General features: G+C 39.1%; 1 protein-coding gene across 3 annotated transcripts in view; it reads left to right on the plus strand.

The window, feature by feature from the left end:
* The first annotated feature begins 8,387 nt into the window (after nucleotides 1-8,387).
* The window catches only part of LOC121388540, a 36,970-nt gene continuing 23,706 nt past the window's right edge, over nucleotides 8,388-21,651 (plus strand). Inside the window, exon 1 of one of the 3 annotated variants that reach the window (XM_041519917.1) lies at nucleotides 8,388-8,610. In XM_041519917.1, coding sequence (XP_041375851.1) covers nucleotides 8,575-8,610 — 36 coding nt within the window. In that variant the 5' untranslated portion in view covers nucleotides 8,388-8,574. The other 2 variants (XM_041519916.1, XM_041519918.1) reach the window with 2 other exon arrangements.

Raw genomic sequence — 21,651 nt, forward strand, 5'->3', positions numbered from 1 at the left:
AGTTTCCTCTCTAAGACTATACGTCAAAATTACCAATAGCCGATGGTTAATAAATCAATGTTCTCTAGTGGTGTCGTTAAACAAAATAAACTTTTGACAAGATATGGATCTAGGCGTTACAAACGTGCACCATTAACTACCTGCAATAAATTATCATCTCGTTAAGAACGATCCTAATCAAGCGATTACAAAATGTTATGGCGCTTTTAAATTAAAAAGATGTTTTTGTTTTTGTAGTTGTTGTTGTTGTTGTATACACCAGGGCCCCGTTCCACAAAGCGATCTTGGCCCTAAGATCATCTTAAGTGCATATCTACCTTATGCACTAAGATGATCTTAGTGCTATGATCGCTTCGTGGAACGGGGCCCTGGAGGGAAATTAAGCGCCCACTGCTATTTGGCCTCAGACCACAATTAATTTCGCTATATGTTTCTATATAGCCTTAGTGGCTATAACATTTTTATTAATATCAGCAGGCCCGTGAAGTTTTGTATGTACCTTTGCCTGCGTGGGGGACACATACCCTGAAAAGGACAACCCCTGTTGTCCAGCTCTTTCTCCCAGCATATTGGTTTAAACAGACACACCCTCTAGACCAGGCCGGAATACACCCATTTTACACAAAAAGCACTACTTTTGCATGGGCCGGAATTACCACAAACAAGTCTTCAATGTCAACAAGTTACACATGTTTACAAACTACATGCTATCCCCTGTCACTTCAGTCAAACAGTTGCCACTTCATAGCTGTCTGCCATGAAATAATCACAGTCAAACAGCAGACTACTTGCGCGGTGAAACTTCCGGATTTTGGACAACCAAATGGGAAGATAACTGTAATCTGAGGCCATTTGGGCTATGATGTTTCAAAACGTGTGTTGTCTCCAAATATATATTGCATAGAAACCAGAACATGCGTCATTTCCTGAAGAAGAACAAAATTCTTTATCGAACACTAATGACATTTTAGGACGTTGTATTCAAAATGTTGGCGTGAATTAAATAAGGGGCTAAAAATGAACTTCTGTGGCGAGATTGTCAATAGCGTGTATAGCTGACACAAACGCTAGATTTCGTAGTCCGCGAGGGGTGGGATTTAACTCAGTCGGTTGAGTACTCGCTTGATATGCTTTTGTCGCAGGATCGAACCACCTATCCTCTGTGGATCCATTCAACTGATTGGGGTTTTTGGTTTTTTTGGGTTTTTTCCAACCAGTGGCTGTGGTATGTGCTTTCCTGTCTGTGTGAAAGTGCATATAAAAGATCTCTTGCTGCTCGTGAAAAAAGTAGCGGGTTTCCCTTGATGACTACAAGTCAGAATTACCAAATCTTTGACATCCAATAGCCGATGAATAATTAATCAATGTGCTCTAGTGGTGTCGTTAAACAAAACAAACTTTTATTGTCCGTGATGAAAATTGTCTGCCGAGCATCCAGTCATCCTTCGGAAGTTAAAGTTTGTTTTCTTTAACGACACCACTAGAGCACATTTCTTTATTAATCATCGGCTATTAAATGTCAAAACTAATTTTGGTAATTTTGAAATACTGTTTTAGCAAGGAAACCTGCTACATTTTTCCATTAATAGCAAGGGACCTTTTATATGCACCTACACGGCTTTTGATATACCAGCCGTGGTGCACTACTTGAAACGAGAAATAGCTAAATGGGCCCACCGACGGGGATCGAACCCAGACCGACCGTGTATCAGGCGAGCGCTTTACCACTGGGCTGCATCCCGCCCCCTCAGAAATTAAAGATATTTGTGGCAAATTGTGCCAGGATTTAACGTCAATTGGTAGTGGCTTTTTAACAAGTCACGAGTGCCTTGTTGCACGTGAGACGTGTACGTACATTCCGTGCCGGGGTGGCTAGCAATTAGCAAACATGTACATCTTAGTCATGGATATCTAAACTTTGTTTTGTTTAACGACACTACTAGAGCACAATGATTAATTAATCATCGATTACTGGATGTCAAACATTTGGTATTTCTGACTCGTTTTTTTTTTTTTCCATGAGCAGTAAGGGATCTTTGATATGCACTTTGCCACAGACTGGAAAGCACATACCACGGCCTTTGACCAGTTGTGGTGCGCTGGTTGTAATGAGAGAAAAAAAAAACAATCAGTTGAATGGATCCATCGAGGTGGTTCGATCCTGTGACGTTGGCACCTCAAGCGAGCACTCAACCGACTGAGCTAAATTCTGCCCCTCGTGGATATCTATTTGTGACATTTAATACCAAAATGATTTTTACCAATTACATTTCCTGTCGCGCTACAACATTAACTTTTTTCAGGAGTCTCTTGACCTTTCTCCAGGTGTACAACTTCTAACATGCATGACGGCTATCTTGTATGTAGTCCATCAATCTAATTAAAATTAGCTCCACTATTACATGTGGATCTAACAGAAGCCCGTTGGAGCTCATGTCCAGTTGACCTTTCATTTGACCAATCAAAACCTTACTTGCAAAATCATGCCAGTGATTTGAAAAGAATTTGAAAACATTCGGGATTATGCTGAGGGTATACGAAATGATTCGGGTGAATTACGAAGTATGCCAGAAACTAATTTCAATATAAAATTTTATATAAAATTCGTTTCAAGACGAAAAAAACCCCGTGATGGTATAGCCATAAAATCTGTTTATACCAGTATACAATCCAGAGTATTACTGCACCCTCCCCCCCCCCCCACCCCACCCCTGTTTTTCAATGTTGAAATAGACCAACAAGTATAAATAGTCTCGCCCGATATTTTTCGAATGTGTATGCTCCCGAATAACGCTATTAAAGGCGAAGTGTAATTGGTCGATATTTAAATAGTTATTTATAGATGAAATGTCACCTGGACATGGGAGTCCACGCAATGCTGTTAGATCTACTGGTAGACCAGTAGAGCTAATTTTAATCAGATTGATAGTCCATTGTCGTATCAGGAATTGATCGTGTTGCAGGTGTATTAAACTCCCAACGTTTACCCAGGAGGTTACACACGATATGCGATCACAGTCAGTAACAGGTGGTTGAAACGACCTGATTGAAATCCGCGGTGAAAGTGCTTCAAGACAGATACTGGTGGGTGTTTCCTGCAATATGAGCCGATTACAATCACTGGATAAAGCAATTATTATAGTCCGTTTGTGTCAAAATGGGAATCGATGAATAATGAATAATGTTAAAACGCATATAAAATATATTATTAAAGGCGCTCTGTCACGGATGGTTGACCTAATTAATGAACTATCAAAATATTATCTGAAAATATATACATTTGATTTGTCGCTAAAAGTACTTTATTTAACCATTTACATAATTACCATAACTCACTTATTACTGATATTTTGTAAAACTAATTGAATTATGTCAAAGGTCCATAATTCGGAGAAAAATAACGGCTATTTGGAGAGCAGGGGTGTGACGTATTATTTTGAGTCACGTGACGGGCATCCTCCGAATAACCAGTGTCAAAACGATTTACCAAGCTCGTGTAATGAGAACGCTTTACCGTCCTCTGCGACGTAGTGTAAATAAAAAAAAAAAAAAAAAAACAATGAAAATAACTTATTAAAAATTAATAAAAACATGTACTGAATGATAATAAGCTTATGCATTAATTTATTTTAGTAACAGAAACATGTTAAACGTCGACAATCCCGACTGGTTAGGCCTTTGCATCTATAGGTAAATTTATTGTTAGTCGTACGCAAAAAACCTTTAAACATCATAATCACAAACATCTTCATTTTCCACCTTGTCAAATATATGTTATGCAAAATATGCCATAACAGCCGACTTGGGATAGGAATTGTTACATTTTAAAAGAATACTCTGAACTAGACGGTGTTTATATGCGATGTGACTATATATACGACGGCCGTGTATATAGCCTCCGCTAACGAGGGCTGCCTATAAGTAGTACTAAACCAAATAACTTCCGGCTGGGTCAAAGTTGGGAGGTGCAGGGAACTTTTGATAGAGAAGTGAACACCACAAGTCCTGTGATTGGTTATAAATGTGAGTGTGTTGGTTGTAAAAAAAATTAGTTTCATCTGGGCTAAAAATGTATGCAATTTTATTTCATCTAGTACCAGTGTGTCAAGTAGCCTTGTGCTTGGAACATGTATGGGGTACCTGTAAAAAAAAGTACTCAAATTTTGTGCGGAACTAGGGTAGTCATAGACGCTACCCGTTATCTCAGAAATGAGCAGCTTGACACCCACTTTTTTGTGATTCATTTTAAGGGTGAGGGGTGGTAGTATTTATATCCGTGGCGTTTATGTCGATTGATACGTTGCAAGTAGGCGTTTTAGCCACATATGTTACTATTGTCGTCTATGGGATTTGATTTGGTAGTATACACCCTATATTAACTATAACTATATTCACAGCAAAAATGTATATAGGCGATAAATAAGTATTTGATTGATCCATATTACCGAACCATCTGGAACAGGAGGAATACATACCAAATACTGTACGAACAGTGCGTTTTTTTGAACGGGGGGGGGGGTATATAAATATATGAATAGCGTAATATTGTCCCTACAGTACTAACAAAAGAATTATAATAATAAATAAATAAATAAAAACAAAAATTACAAATTATCAGCTGCTGAGGATTATCTGAAAGAGAAACTAACTTCGTACAGTACACAAACTAACAACAGGGCTTGAACTTAATAAGTCTTCTCTGATTGCAATTTTGAGGCTCCTTACGTAAAGTTTTTAAAAAGTTAATTTTACCGCAAATAAATATGACTAAAAGGTTATTTTGCTGTATTTAGTCATATTTCAAAAGCGCAAAATTGCAAGGGGCAATAAAACTCAAAATACATATTTTTATACTAGTAACGCTGAGACCACTCTATATTTATGTAATGTTTCTGTAACAACCGACCTCACCCACCCCACCCACCCCACCGCGACGTGATTTTACCAACATTATAATACATGTAATAATAATAATAATAATAACAAATACAACAATAGTGTATTATTATTATTATTATTATTATTATTAGTCTACTACTACCATTTTGGGGTGGATGGGGCGGTGTTTTATCGGGGCGGGGGGGGGGGGGGGGGGGGGGGTCTATAAAAATGCACGATTAACGTGCATACACACATGCACAAACGGCAGGCTGAACTTGTACCTGTACGTAAAACTGGATTCAACTAGGTAAAGTAATAATTAAGCCAACCTTTGGACGGTAAAACATGCGACAGTAGGCCCCTATACTGTCTTGTTTTGTTGTTTTGTTGTTTGTTTGTTTGTTTGTTTGGGGTTTGTTTTTTTGGGGGGTGGGGGGTTTACCCTCTGCATTAAACCGAATGACCACTTTGCAATTCAGTCAAAATAATTTGCAAACGTTTAACGAAAAACGACTGGCTGGTCGTATGCCACATTTGTGACGCTGGAAAACATGTTATTCGTTTTCGAACCAAGCACTATAGTGTTGTGACCGTCTAGATTCTCTCCCCTGCTAAATTCCATGCACATGCGCCTGATAATAATACAAATAATAATGATAATAATAATAATAATAATAATAAATGGTGAGTTCACGTTCCGACTCTTTATTATTTTATTTCAGCGTATTCGCAGTTATTTTCGTCATGAAATAATATATTTTTAAACATTATTTTATTATATAGCCGGCTCTCATTTGCCAAGTCTCGGCGCTAATTGATATAAAATTCTAAAATATATTATACGGTTGTCGTATATACAGCCTCATCACTACGAGTCTGTTTTGCCGTGTTTTTATGACTTTTCAAAAGAAGACTTCCAAATTTTAAAAATGAATCGTGTCATGGAATTCCCTCGATCGTAGTTCAATTAAAATGTTTTGGATCATACAATAACAAGGTTTGGCATTCCAAATGAATATAATTTCCATTTATAATCCATATTTACAGAAATAAGGCCCACTAAATCCGGGATTGAGCGCCTTTAACATTGGAAATGATCTGTTTGAAGAATGTTTAACAAAAGTAAACCTTAAACATAAAGTTAAAAATTAGTAATCCCTATAGATATTGTAATGTGTAAAAAAAAAACTGACCCCAAATTCTCGCTCTCTCTCTCTCTCTCTCTCTCTCTCTCTCTCTCTCCTCTCTCTCCTCTCTCTCTCTCTCTCTCTCTGTGTATGTATATATGTATGTGTGTTTGTATGTATGTTTATATATATATATCGTGTCATGGCTGTCCTAACAATTTTCGTAACTGCTGTGACGTGGACCTTTCTCAAGTAATTTTAATATTGGACAAAACACAATATTTATTTTTACATTTAGTAGTAATTATTTGCATATTTGCTTGTATTCTGTAATGTCTGGAACTATGCCATTTATTATAGTTATTGTTTAATGAAATTCTTAGTAGTGCCGTTTGTCGTGTCGCGCACTATAGGCAAAAACGAAATTGCGTAATTATTGTTATTAGTGATCGTTTGGAAGCACAACGCGAGCTACATTTAGTTGTATTTCATAATAATTTGTTTATAGTGTAAGGAATTATGTTTGTAAATAGTTGCCGTAATTTATTTATGGGATATTAGTATATTACGATCGCTAAATGTATTAATTTAATGTTTGACGTCCGTGTTTTGATCTTGCGATCTTCGACTTTATTTAATTCCCAAATTCCTGTGCATATAAAAACTATGACACAACGTTGACATTAATATTATTGATGTAAATATTTCCATAACTGCAAAGTGTGTGTACTTACACACTGAAAACATTCCATGGGCTCATAAATAAGCCTGGGATAAATTTCCGTTTGATCGACTATTTTGACATGGCTGCCGGGATTGACCTTGCCCTTCAGTAAAGTTTATTTTTCTCCAAAACTTGTACGATCGATTAGCTATTTTCTTAGTTAAACGTATCCTAATATTGTTTGTACATTATGGCGAATCATTTTATTAATTAAGTGAGGTAATAACTGTAAAACTGATTACTGTAATATTAGTGCTTTTAGGAACTATATCCCTGTACGCTGAGAACCTGTTTACACATACTGGTTGCTAAGGTCCGATATATCGGTACACAATGTTTGTAAACAACAATATAAACATGCTGTTTTTATAATATTCCCAAAGGCTTTTTCATTAAAACTATTTTATATTGAAATTAGACCCAAAAAACAATTGTGTAGTGATAGTTTCGTGTTTATGCACATTAGAATTTGTTTGTATTATTAACCCGAATTCCCAATGTATTTGCAATGCACTTTAGCGTGTCTTTGTGCCTAGTGAATAATGTCGTTTTCACAATAATCCCAAAGGCTTTTTCATTAAAACTATTTTATATTGAAATTAGACCAGAAAAGCAATTGTGTAATAATAGTCTCATATTTATGCACATTAGAATTTGTTTGTATTATTAGCTTGAATTCCCAATGTATTTGCTATGCAAAATGAGCGTGTTTTGTGCCTGGTTAATAATGTCGTTTTTATAAATATTCTAAAGGCTTTTTCTGTAAAATTGTTTTACGCAAATTTTAGACTAAAAAAGCAATTAAGAAATGTTAGTTTCATCTTTATGCACTTTAGAAATTCGCAGAATTAATTATTTCAAGTTGGTAATGCTTTTGCTATGGGCTAAACTGACGTATTTACAAAAGTTGAAGTTTCTTAGGATTTAGAGTGTGCATTTACAATCTGTAAACTGCAAAAGGAAGCTGGACCAAAAAGCAATTACTTTATTTATTGAGCAAATGTGTGCATAACGTAATTATTAAATGAAATGATATTTATTTTGTAAAGGTAGATCTCTTCCTAGCGTGACGTAATTTCTGATTGGCTGTTATGACGTCACGTGGTACTTAAGAAAAAGTATAATAAAAGGCTGACGTCAATGGACGTCAACGCTTGTTTCTCTCACTTGTTCGCGGTCTCACAAACAAACATTAAAGACATGTCCCCTTGTCCAACTTTTCAACTTTATTACATTGCATACATTTAAATTGACACTGGAATAACTTTTACTTATATTTTTAAAGTCAAATTTTATTAACTTTACCATCTTTATTTAATTAACTTGTTTTATGGAAGCAATATTTATAAGCAACTGCAAGCTGTTTACATTTATTGGAGATGCAATCTCACTGGTTTGATATAACTAGAGCTGAAAGGAAGAGATCTATTTATATGTTGGACACTTACCTGTGAACATTAACTTTATTTCTATTTAATCATCACCTTTAAATAAATTTATAATTCTGAAAACTGTAACACTTCGTCTTTGTCATCTGTGGATGTTATTTGTATTCTCTGGACTTTGTTAATATCCTTGGGACGCGGCCACAACAATATATATATATATATGGTATATATATATACGATCCCTCCAGACTGTTAAATTTGTTCGATTCAATATCACACGATAAATAATTATTCAGCGCCTACACAAATCGTGTAAAATTCCAGCTGTTGAGAAAGATCGCTATTTCACGTTAAAACAGCCGGACAGAGCGTTTGTATTTGACTTAGGTAAACAAGTGCAGTGATCCCTATAGGGTCCCATATGTGCCACAAAGAACTGGATCATCTTTTCTAAATGGCCGTAAGAAATGCATCCCGTTTCAGGAGTGAGGTAAATAGTTTTTTGTATTCGTTAGTTTTTAATTTGTCACGCACAATCTACACGCGATGTTTACCACTGGTCAACCTAATGTTTGTGGTGGCACAAATTGGATGTTGCCTCCTAATAACTGTGTACTTTTGAAAAAAAAAAAATATATATTTGAGGAAGTGAAGTATATACAGACACTGACGTCTGGTGATTTAAATATTAAATATATTAACTGGTAGAAAAGCTTAAAATGAAAATATCGAAATGTTGAAAGTAAATATAACATTTGAAGATATAAAGAAATGCATTTTTTCCTGAATAATAGATAGGTATTGTAGATATTGGAAAAAAAGATAAGTAGAGTAGATAATGGAATAGGTCTTCACTGGTCTAGCATTACTGACATTACGCTTTGTACCAAGTGCCATTTTAAAAGTAACACACACACACACCACACAGACAGAGAGAGAGAGAGACGAGAGAGAGGAGGAGAGAGAGAGAGAGAGAGAGAGACGAGAGAGCGAGAGGCGAGGAGGAGAGAGAGAGAGAGGAGGAGAGTGTGAGGAGAGGGGAGAGAGAGAGAGAAGAGAGAGAGATCTGAGAGAGAGAGAGGGAGAAAGGAGAAGAGGAGAGCGATCTTTTGAGAGAGAGGATGAGAGAGGAGAGGAGAGGAGGGAGAGAGAGAGGAAGGGAGAGAGGAGAGGCTGAGAGAGACTGAGAGAGAGAGAGTGAGGGACGAAAGAGGAGATCGAGAGAGATGTTTGAGAGAGGAGGAGACGAGAGAGTGGGGAGAAGAGAGTGAGAGGAGAAGACTTTTAGAGTTTAGGGGGGAGACGGAGAGAGAGGAGACAGAGGACAGGAGGGAGAGAGGAGGGAATGAAGGACCCGAGACGAGGACAGGAGAGAGACGGGACGGGGAGGGACGGAGTGATGGAGAGGAGAGAGACAGACGCACAACATACACAGAGAGAGAGGAGAGAGAGCATACCTCACACACAAACATACAAGAGGAGAAAGAGAAAGAAAGAAATGTTTTATTTAACGACGCACTCAACACATTTTATTTACGGTTATATGGCGTCAGACATATGGTTAAGGACCACACAGATTTTGAGAGGAAACCCGCTGTCGCCACTACATGGGCTACTCTTCCGATTAGTAGCAAGGGATCTTTTATTTGCGCTTCCCACAGGCAGGATAGCACAAACCATGGCCTTTGTTGAACCAGTTATGGATCAATGGTCGGTGCAAGTGGTTTACACCTACCCATTGAGCCTTGCGGAGCACTCACTCAGGGTTTGGAGTCGGTATCTGGATTAAAAATCCCATGCTTCGACTGGGATCCGAACCCAGTACCTACCAGCCTGTAGACCGATTGCCTGCCACCACGCCACCGAGGCCGGTAGAGAGAGAGAGAGAGACAGACAGACACACACACGCACGCACGCACGCACGCATGCATGCACGCACACACAAAACAAACACATTCACTAACACAAACACATTCACAAACACAAACACACGCACGTCTCTCTCCTCTCCCTGCCCCCCCCCCCCCCCCCCTCCTTCTCTCTCTCTCTCCCTCTCTCTCCTCTCTCTCTCTCTCTCTCTCTCTCTCTCTCTCTCTCTCTCTCTCTCTCTCTCTCTCTCTCTCTCTCTCTCTCTCTCTCTCTCCAAGTGTGTGTGTGTGTGTGTGTGTGTGTGTGTGTGTGTGTTTATGTGTGTGGACTGTAGTTTCAATATGTCATATATACTATAACTGTTTGAAATGCATTTTTAATTTTTAAAATTTAAACAATAATGAAATGCCGTTTGGTTTTATGTCGACAGCTCTTGTAAACTGTTACAAAATGCGTTATTTCGCGAGAAATCGTTACTTGTTTGGCATTCAAGAATATTAAACCTCGTACTATATATACATATGTCTGAATATTTAATTCTCAAAATTGGCCACTTCTAAGCTGTAATTTTAGCCTACTTTGAGAATTCTTTTGCATGCTATTATAACAGGGGAATGCTTCTTTTTTTCTTTTCTTTTTAGATAATTTAAAATTTGTCGGGAGGGACGTTTTAATTAGATGGACTGAAAACATACAATCCTAACAGCAAAATTAGCGATTTAAAAAAAAAAAACCTTTAAGGGCCGATTTCATATGACCCGGAGTCATGTTTACTGTGCATTTCACATGTCTGGTTTTCAGTAACCCTAGTTTAACAATGGGTTGCAATTGTATTGCTTGTTTAAACCTGCCCTTGAGGTGGTTTTTCGCTGGGTAACTTTTCTTCATGGATAATTTCGGCAGCATAATCGTGTTTTACGTCAGTATCGCAGAGCCATGAACTCAAATTTATGTCCCGAGTGAAATACGTTTAGTCGTGACAAATGAAAATTATTTAACTCGGAACATAAATTTGATAATAACTGATACCGAGTTTGTTATTCTGTTTATTACCCCAGCTATGTTTTCTCTAAACGCCTTTATTTTAGACGCACATGCATGCATGTAGGCTATAGCAATGATGTAAACCACTTTACACACTGTTCTGAGTATTGCTATAACTTTGTATTTCAATCACGTTCACAGATAATTTCTGAAGACAAACGTTATCTTTATTCTGCTAAAAGTATATATAATGAATTGCATTAAAATAACATTTTGTAATAATTCCAATCTCTAAAAATCCCTTTATTATAAACCCTTGGATTGGTTAAATTCGTATCACGTGATGATAAAAACTGGCATTCATAGCACCATGAATCTCAGTTTAGCACTATTTTTGGCTATATAGCCGGAACTACTTTATGAATTATGTCAACAAAGGAATCCCCGAGGAATTTCCTTGAGATTCTATTTTTAGACATCAAACAGTAATCGTCTGCCGTCAAACTTGTAAACATCTAAAAATCTTCACATATAAATTATACCATACAAAATAGGTCGCTTCAGACATTTTTTATTAAAGGTTAAAAGTTATTGAAATTACTTACGTTACATGTTTATAGTGAATTCAAAATCCCACAGCTAAAAATCTATTTTGTCGATCCAAAAAAAGTGTATAATTCCAATGGAATTTGGTCTTTTACAAAAGCGATTTCAAAAACAAAATTCAGTCAGTTCATGCCAACCATTAGCAGTAACGCGCATTCAACGGCATTGTAGTATGACGTACACAACACATAGCCACTGCGATCCAATCTTTAAACGAATCGGGGTTTTGAAACTAGGTATATCATGCACATGTCGGGACACAGGAACGAAGCTTTAATTCGAAGCTACAACAGAGAATGTTCCACTTTCCAAAAACGAAACATCAGCATGGCACTGTCAAATGTCACGAATACTTGTGTCGCACCACTTGAAGTCACACATGCCAAAACCATCCTGTGTTGCCACTTCCACAATTACAAGGCCAGTAAACACAGAAACTCGCGACACATCTGTTTCATCCATTTCCGGAAACATTGAAACCACTTTCTCCATGTCAAATATATCAACACATGGAATTTTCACGCACTCAAACATTTTATAATTGTAATTTCAACGTCGTAATTGGTAAATCTGGACTAATCAAAAAATGGCGCCCATCTACAGTTCTTAGTTAAATATTCATACACCAACCGCTTCACATAAATTATACCATACAAAACAGATCGCTTCAGACATTTTTATTACAGGTTAAAAGTTATTAAAATTACTTACGTTATATGTTTCTAGTGAATTCAAAATGTTTCTAGTTGGTATTGATATTTAATGCAAAAAATTAATATGAATTGTATTAATGATTGTAACATTGTCATTCTCTCATTCGGCCATTGACGGAAAAAGCCGAAACCACCATAGGGATTCCGCTAATGTTGAGTATGAATTTCGTGTTAATAAAATAGTAAATAGTTGGAAAATAGAGTTCACTTTTTATTTTAAAGAGGTTTACATTAATGACATGGTTATGTGTTTGGAATTATAAGAATTGAACGCTTTACACACTTTAGTATGAATGGCTTCGCGCTAACGCGCTACGCCATTCATACAGTGTGTAAAGCGGTTTTGCGTTTCATACTAGCATGAAACTCAAAAAATTTCACGTTCAATTCTTAAATAAATTTAACACTAAAACAGTCGTGAACGCAAACTGTAAATCACATGACGTCATTTTGTGTTTCCCAAGTTGTGATGACGTATATTTAGTACCGACAAAGTCTTTGGTTTGTAAGCGTCAAATAATCCAATAATATTGTACATTACCACTGCAGAATATTTCTCACTGAGAAAATATGGAATATAATTTCCCCGTTATGAGTGACCGTTTGGGTAATAAATATAGTTATTTATTAAATTAGTAAAAATAAGCATTTTCTTCATGGTGTATGAACTGCACGAAAACAGGAAGTACTAGTAATGAAAGTTGATTGGATACCACCGGTATCAAAGCAATAAATATACAGAACTTCACATACGTTGTTTTCGTTTCCTATTTATTGCACGAGTTTATTTTGCGAAAGAATATAATTTTTACCACGAGACCGTGTAGCGGTCGAGTGGTATGTTCTTTCGCAAAATAAACGAGTGCAATAAATAGGAAGCGAAAACAACGTATGTGAAGTTCTGTATTTATTACATACCTTCTTTTATGTTTTACAAAAAAAAGGTTTTTAATTTAACGTCATAACAACACTTTGTTAAATCTATGATCAAAACTCCTTTCATGGATTTGCTTAACGTTGAGAATCATACTCTGCGGCAGCCTTGTGTATTGTTTCAGATATGATGTGACGTAATCTGTAAATCATATGTGACGTCAGTAAATAAAAAGCGCTAACTGCAGTAAAATTAAAAAGGGAATTCCCCATTTAAAAGTTCCGGTCCAGATTGCATATAATATGTGTAATACAAAATAAATTTATTACACAGTTTCAAAATGTCTTTATCACTATAGTAAGATTGAATAGGTATGTAATAAACATCTATCACAGACTGCAGTCTTATAATGACATACTTTCGTGTTTGTCTCGCGTTAATAAAGAGGGGAAAAGGCGATATAGGCCCACAGGTTTGAAAATTTGACCAAAAGTTGTCTCGGTGCTCTCAGACGTACGCGTCCGATCTTTTGTTTTATATATTATGTTGGAATTAAAGGGAAATGCCAGTAAGAACGTTTATTCATATTTGCATTATTACCAACAGCTATGTAATGTTCTGTACGCATTTGACATGGATTATAACTAATACTGTGAGTAAAATGATGGAAATACATGGTGAAACGTTTTCAGGCCAGCTCATTTTGTTAAACCATCTCCATCATTTTTCCCGAATACGAAGGTTTGCTACGGGGGGGGGGGGGGGGGGGGGGGGGAGGTAGGCTAGCTAAGCCCCCATCTCCGGTATACCGGTAAGGAGGTATCAGCTACAAAGTGATGAAGTGTAAGCTATCCCTGGCTTCTGTGGTTTAGTAAACGCGGGTAAAACACATACATGTGAAATACACCACGGGTGTATGTCTTGGTCAGGTTTTTCAGCGTTTTACGTAAACCAGTGTTAAACCTAGGTTTTTAATATAACCCGGTGTTACAAAACCCAGACATATGAAATCGGCCCTAAGGGTTATTTTTTTAAGGATTTTTATAACCCAAGAATTATTTTTGGATGATACATAGAGATTATTATACGAGCTTGTGTGTCGTACTGATTTTACGAGTGTTGGGATTTTTGTATACATGAATCCTGACACGAGTTTCGTATTATCAGTACGACTCACATGCGAGTGTAATAATTTCTTTATTATCCATATTATTATTGTTGTTGTCTTTATGAATAACAAGACCCAACTCATAATGTTTCAGCCACAAATAGAAGGAGACGACGAAATGACGTCATATTTCAAATGCAGTCTGAACTAGGACTGGAGAAGTAACGTCATGGTATGACGTCGCTTTCCAAAATTACGTCATTACACTTGTTATTACACGTGTGCTTCGTATGATTATTATTAACTCGGTTATATTGAACCATATGGATAATAAACGATTTTCTTACACGTGAATCATAAAATTGACAAATGTGTCGGGCACTGTCAAAACATTTTTTTATTTATTTATTTTTTTGCTGGTTGGTTTGTTGTTGTTTCTTTTGGGTTTTGGTTGGGGGTTTTTTGGAGGTTTTTTTTGTTGTTTGGGTTTTTTTTTTTTTTGGGGGGGGGGGGTTGGGGTTGTTTTTTCTTTGCTATTTTTTTATTTAAAAAAAAAAAGTTGTTTGTTGTTATTATTGTTGTTGTTTAGAAGTACAATTCACAGTAAATGCGAGCATTTGTGGGGATGAAGGTCAAGTCTTGGAGTTTTTCCAAGAAGCTGCATTCATGAAATATAAAACCAGCCTCGGTGGCGTCGTGGTTAGGCCATCGGTCTACAGGGTACTGGGTTCGGATCCCAGTCGAGGCATGGGATTTTTAATTCAGATACCGACTCCAAAACCTGAGTGAGTGCTCCGCAAGGCTCAGTGGGTAGGTGTAAACCACCTGCGCCGACCAGTGATCCATAACTGGTTCAACAAAGGCCATGGTTTGTGCTATCCTGCCTGTGGGAAGCGCAAATAAAAGATCCCTTGCTGCTAATCGGAAAGAGTAGCCCATGTAGTTACGACAGCGGGTTACCTCTCAAAATCTGTGTGGTCCTTAACCATATGTCTGACGCCATATAACCGTAAATAAAATGTGTTGAGTGCGTCTTTAAATAAAACATTTCTTTCTTTTTTCTTTCATGAAATATAAATGGAGTTACCCAATGGTAAAGCGCTAGCTTGATGCCGCGTTGGTGTGGGATCAATCCCCGTCGGTGGGCTCTTCGGACTATTTTTCGTTCCAGTGCACCACGACTGGTATATCAAAGGCCGTGGTATGTGCTGTCCTGTCTGTGGATGGTGCATATAAAATATTCCATGCAACTAATGGAAATATGTAGCGGGTTTCCTTTCTAAGACTATACATCAACATTACCAAATGTTTGATATTCAATAGCCGATGATTAATAAATCAATGTGATCTAGTGGTGTCGTTAAACGAAAAACAAACAAACACTTTTAATGTATTTGTCCTGTGTACACTCTCAGATTATGATATAGTCAATGTTTTTCTTTTCTATCCAAATAAGCGCAGGCGTGCTTGATGTTGCTATCATATGGGACCAGTATAAGTTAGTTCTTGACGTTGCTATCATATCGGACCAGTATCGGTTAGTTCTTGACGTTGCTATCATATCGGACCAGTATCGGTTAGTTCTTAACGTTGCTATCATATGGGACCAGTATAAGTTAGTTCTTGACGTTGCTATCATATCGGACCAGTATCGGTTAGTTCTTGACGTTGCTATCATATCGGACCAGTATCGGTTAGTTTTTGACGTGGCTGTCATATCGGACAAGTATCGGTTAGTTCTTAACGTTGCTATCATATCGGACCAGTATAGGTTAGTTCTTAACGTTGCTATCATATCGGACCAGTATAGGTTAGTTCTTAACGTTGCTATCATATCGGACCAGTATAGGTTAGTTATTAATGTTGCTATCATATCGGACCAGTATCGGTTAGTTATTAATGTTGCTATCATATCGGACCAGTATAGGTTAGTTCTTAACGTTGCTATCATATCGGACCAGTATAGGTTAGTTCTTAACGTTGCTATCATATCGGACCAGTATAGGTTAGTTATTAATGTTGCTATCATATCGGACCAGTATCGGTTAGTTATTAATGTTGCTATCATATCGGACCAGTATAGGTTAGTTATTAATGTTGCTATCATATCGGACCAGTATCGGTTAGTTCTTGTTGTTGCTATCATATCGGACCAGTATAGGTTAGTTATTAATGTTACTATCATATCGGACCAGTATAGGTTAGTTATTAATGTTGCTATCATATCGGACCAGTATCGGTTAGTTCTTGTTGTTGCTATCATATCGGACCAGTATAGTTTAATGGCCAGAATGTTGTCTTTGTTGTTTGATGTGTAGGATATTTCTGTGAGATTATATGGCGGGCAGTTTCAGATCTTGTTTCACAATGTCCAGGCCCAGGTAACTGTTAACGTGTCTATATCTAACAACCCCTGCGCGTGCTGTAACCTCACCGTGGTGCAGGCGTGTAACATTCTCTTTGAGAATGGCCAATACAGCACAGACTGAAATTTTGAGTAAAAGTCAGTATCTATCTGTGATATTTGTATTTTTGCACAGTTCTTTACACCGTTTTTATTTAAATCTAGAATTTTTATATTGATGTTGATCATCACCTTATTTTTTATCATTACCATAGTTTGACACCCAATAGCCGATGTATTTTTCGTGCTGGGGTGTCGTTAAACATTCATTCATTCATTCATTCTATATCTAACAAAGGTTCAGACACATCCGCCCTAGGCACAACCTCTGGTTCCGCCAGTGATTAAGTCCAGGGCAGAAGGAGGAAGGAAGGGTAGTTTCAACTGGGCGCAATTAGTAGAAAGCCCCCCCCCCCCCCCTCCAAAAAAAAATAATAAATAAATAAATAAATAAATAAAAAAATAAAAAAATAATAATAATAATAATTTAAAAAAAAAATAATAATAATATATATATACAAAATTTCGACTAGTCAGTCGAAGGAATTAAGATGATTGAAGCAATTTTGACGGGCTCCCAAAGTGTTTCGGACTATTATACATTATTATAACTGAAGGCCACCGCCAGCAGAGGAGCTGCCGGTTTTCTTTCCTCCTGAACCGCCCCTGACGGTGCTGACACTCTGCGGTGACGCGGGATGGGTCTCTCTCGGCAGAAGAGCTTCCTGCTTCGGTGCGCTCGTACCGCTCCGGTCGGTACTGGACCCTTCCTCAGTAGGGGCGGCGAGGTAGTAGGGACCGCTCCCGGCAGCAGAGCCGCCGGCTTTGATCCACCCCCTGAACCGCCCCCTGGCGAGCGCTTCTTTCTCGGTGGTATATTCCTCCGACTTGGCTTACTGTCACCATAAACCAAAGTGACAGTAAACGAGTTCCCGTCGTGAAACACGCGGAACTTCAATAAATCTCCAAAGCTCTTAATCATCATACCCATGGTGGAGGGGGGATGGAGGGGCGTGGGGTAAATGAAGCGAGACAGATTGACAAGCGATCTTCATCGCGTGAGATCTGGCTCATGAATGTTCACAATGGTGGTGACTCCAATCTAGAGTTTGTCTGTTTTGTCTGTTTTGTTTAACGACACCACTAGCGCACATTGATTTATTAATCATCGGTTATTGGATGTCAAACGTTTGGTTATTTTGTCATATAGTCTTTTTCATTCGTAGTAAGGGACATTTTATATGCACCATCCCACAGACAGGATAGCACATACCACGACCTTTAATATACCAGTCGCGGCGCACTGGCTGGAACGAGAAATAGCCCAATGAGCCCACCGACGGGGATTGAGTGGGCGCTTTACCACTGGGCTACATCCCCCCCCCCCCCCCCCCCCCCCCCCCCTCTGCCCATCTAGAGTTTGTAGCTATAAGTGGTACCGTCGTATATTGATGCTGGTGCACTATCTCAAGATGTCCTCTTAATCTTGTCTGGGTAAATGATACCAGTTGCCATATCATTTTTGGTTCGCAATGTATTCACTCAATTTGCAAGGTCCATAGGGGCAGGGCGTACCCCAGTGGAATCCACTCAACTTGCAAGGTCCATAGGGGCCGGGCGTAGCCCAGTGGAATCCACTCAGCTTGCGAGGTCCATAGGGGCAGGGCGTAGCCCAGTGGAATCCACTCAACTTGCAAGGTCCATAGGGGCAGGGCGTAGCCCAGTGGAATCCACTCAACTTGCAAGGTCCATAGGGGCAGGGCGTAGCCCATTGGAATCCACTCAACGTGCAAGGTCCATAGGGGCAGGGCGTAGCCCAGTGGAATCCACTCAGCTTACAAGGTCCATAGGGGCAGGGCGTAGCCCAGTGGAATCCACTCAACTTGCAAGGTCCATAGGGGCAGGGCGTAGCCCAGTGGAATCCACTCAACTTGCAAGGTCCACGGGGGCAGGGCGTAGCCCAGTGGAATCCACTCAACTTGCAAGGTCCACGGGGGCAGGGCGTAGCCCAGTGGAATCCACTCAACTTGCAAAGTCCACGGGGGCAGGGCGTAGCCCAGTGGAATCCACTCAACTTGCAAGGTCCACAGGGGCAGGGCGTAGCCCAGTGGAATCCACTCAACTTGCAAGGTCCACAGGGGCAGGGCGTAGCCCAGTGGAATCCACTCAACTTGCAAGGTCCACAGGGGCAGGGCGTAGCCCAGTGGAATCCACTCAACTTGCAAGGTCCACAGGGGCAGGGCGTAGGCCAGTGGAATCCACTCAGCTTGCAAGGTCCACAGGGGCAGGGCGTAGGCCAGTGGAATCCACTCAGCTTGCAAGGTCCACAGGGGCAGGGCGTAGCCCAGTGGAATCCACTCAACTTGCAAGGTCCACAGGGGCATGGCGTAGCCCAGTGGAATCCACTCAACTTGCAAGGTCCACAGGGGCAGGGCGTAGCCAATTGGAATCCACTCAACTTGCAAGGTCCATAGGGGCAGGGCGTAGCCCAGTGGAATCCACTCAGCTTACAAGGTCCATAGGGGCAGGACGTAGCCCAGTGGAATCCACTCAGCTTGCAAGGTCCATAAGAATTTAATATACTCTCCAAAATACGAAAACGCACAATGCTTGATTGTATTACAATATGTGACATGTCGTTGTACAAATATTGAATAAAATTTGGTGATGCACACATATTGCCTTTGTCAAAGTCGGCAAAACGCAGCTTTCACAAAATTTATACAGACCACAATCGTGCTGATTTGCAATAATGTCCCCGTAATAGGAACGTCTTCGACCACCCTAGTTCCGCACACAAATTATCATCCTGTTTTTAGTAGCATCCCGTGCGTGTTTCAAGCAAAGTATTAGCTGGAACATAGGCAATACTTCGAATTAAATTACAGAATTTACTGGTCAGATGAAATAGCAAACGACAGAACTGGTAGCGTTAACTGTGGAATGAAAAGTTGGCTGCACTTCGAACTTTGACCCTGTGAGATACTAAACTCAAAGGCAAAAGTTATTGTGAGAAAATGTGCATGAAACAGCTCAAAGAAATGCAACCAAGCAGTTATTGCAGCGATTGCATGCTTTGTGCAAGAAACATGGAATATTCGGAAGAAATCCTGTTCAGTGTTTACCATAAAAGGCCAGACATTCAGTCACAAATCATTGCCACTCTGTGCAGCCTTCAGAAGTCCAGAAGTCAGAAAAACACCATTAGTGAACTGTTTGGTGCAATTTCGTCATGCCATGCCTCAATGTAAATGACAGATGGCGAGTCATATGGATGCTTGAATCTGGGACCTCGCAGCGTGACGTCGCACGTCAATTCAACGTCAACAGAAACACCATATGGCACCTATGGCAACGATATCAACAAAACAACCAGGTCAGGGACCGTCCCCATAGCTGCCGACCACCCGTGATAACCCCTCGCCAAGACACATGGATCCGAACCACGCTGATCCTTCCTCAGATCTGGAATGGCATTCCCAGGAACTTTCTCCAGCGTTTAGTGGCCTCAATGAGACGACGGTGCCAGGTTTGTATTAATGCTCAAGGTGGACATACTCGCTACTGACTGTGTGAACTTCGCTTTGGACCCCCTCTGGTGATGTGGCTCATTTGCATATGGCAGGTGCGCCATTTTCATGGACTATTGCTCGTTTCCATACCTTCGGACATTTCTCTTTCCATGTTATAACGTTTCATACACGGCAGTAAAAACTTATCATCAATTATCTTTGTCTTTTGTGTGTCACAATAACTTTTGCCTTTGAGTATATCTGTCTGTCTGCATTTATGTAAGTCACTCTACGGCAATGTTCCGCGTTATTGTATATATTAATGTTTTTACAATGTCATAATGCTAATAAAACTTAACCCAACGAAGAACTTGAACTTGACTGTCAAGTATAACGTATCATGATTATGCCCTATATATTACTATATGAGCGTGTGTTATATGAAATGTATGGAAGGAAAAATACTATAAGGATTAAACCCGAGCACTGCCATGCTGTTTTCTGGGGTAATAACAATACAAGAATTATCGGAACTTCACAGTAGGGGTAGTACCGCCCTGCTACCTCCTCCGGAGCGTACTGCTCTGCTGTCCCGAATTGTACTCGTGATAATATCGGGTCCCACACATGCAGGGCGACAGCGTGACCAAAACGAAAATGGAGGTAGGTCGCCTTATCTATACTAGGCCAGTACTGTTGCGAAAACGTTCTTCTTTTCTTTTGTAAATGGTGTTTTCTGTTGTCATTTCGCTGGCTCCACCTTGGTGTTACTAATATTGTGATTACTGACGTATATTTCATTAATTGTTTATTCAAATGTCACTACAGGTATGTTGACTGTTTTGCTATATTTTCATTGTTGTTTTGTTTTGTTTTTCTTATTGTTGTTGGTAGTTTTTGTGTTGTTGGGTGTTTTTTTTAAAAAGACATCGGGGTTATATGATTCACAATTATGTATACATATAATTCCTTATGAGCTCTAGGCCGTGTGTTTTTGTGTCCATGTGTGTGTGTGTGTGTCTTAGATTACAGCTAGCCTGCTCTCTCTTCCTTTCACACACACATCTCTCTCTCTCTCTCTCTCTCTCTCTCTCTCTCTCTCTCTCTCTCTCTCTCTCTCTCTCTCTCTCTCTCTCTCTCGGGGCTCATCCTGTCTCTCTCTCTCTCTCTCTCTCTCTCTCTGTATTTGTGTGTATATATAGGCATATGTGTATGTATCTGTGTGTATATATATCTATGTGTACAGGTATTTGTGTGTATATATAGGCATATGTGCGTGTATGTATGTGTGTGTATATGTATTTATGTGTACAGGTATTTGTGTGTGTATATAGGCCTATGTGTGTGTATGTATCTGTGTGTATATGTATCTATGTGTACAGGTATTTGTGTGTGTATATAGGCCTATGTGGGTGTATGTATCTGTGTGTATATGTATCTATGTGTACAGGTATTTGTGTG

This window comes from Gigantopelta aegis, chromosome 14, assembly GCF_016097555.1.
Source record: "Gigantopelta aegis isolate Gae_Host chromosome 14, Gae_host_genome, whole genome shotgun sequence".
NCBI classification, from domain to species: Eukaryota; Metazoa; Mollusca; class Gastropoda; order Neomphalida; family Peltospiridae; genus Gigantopelta; species Gigantopelta aegis.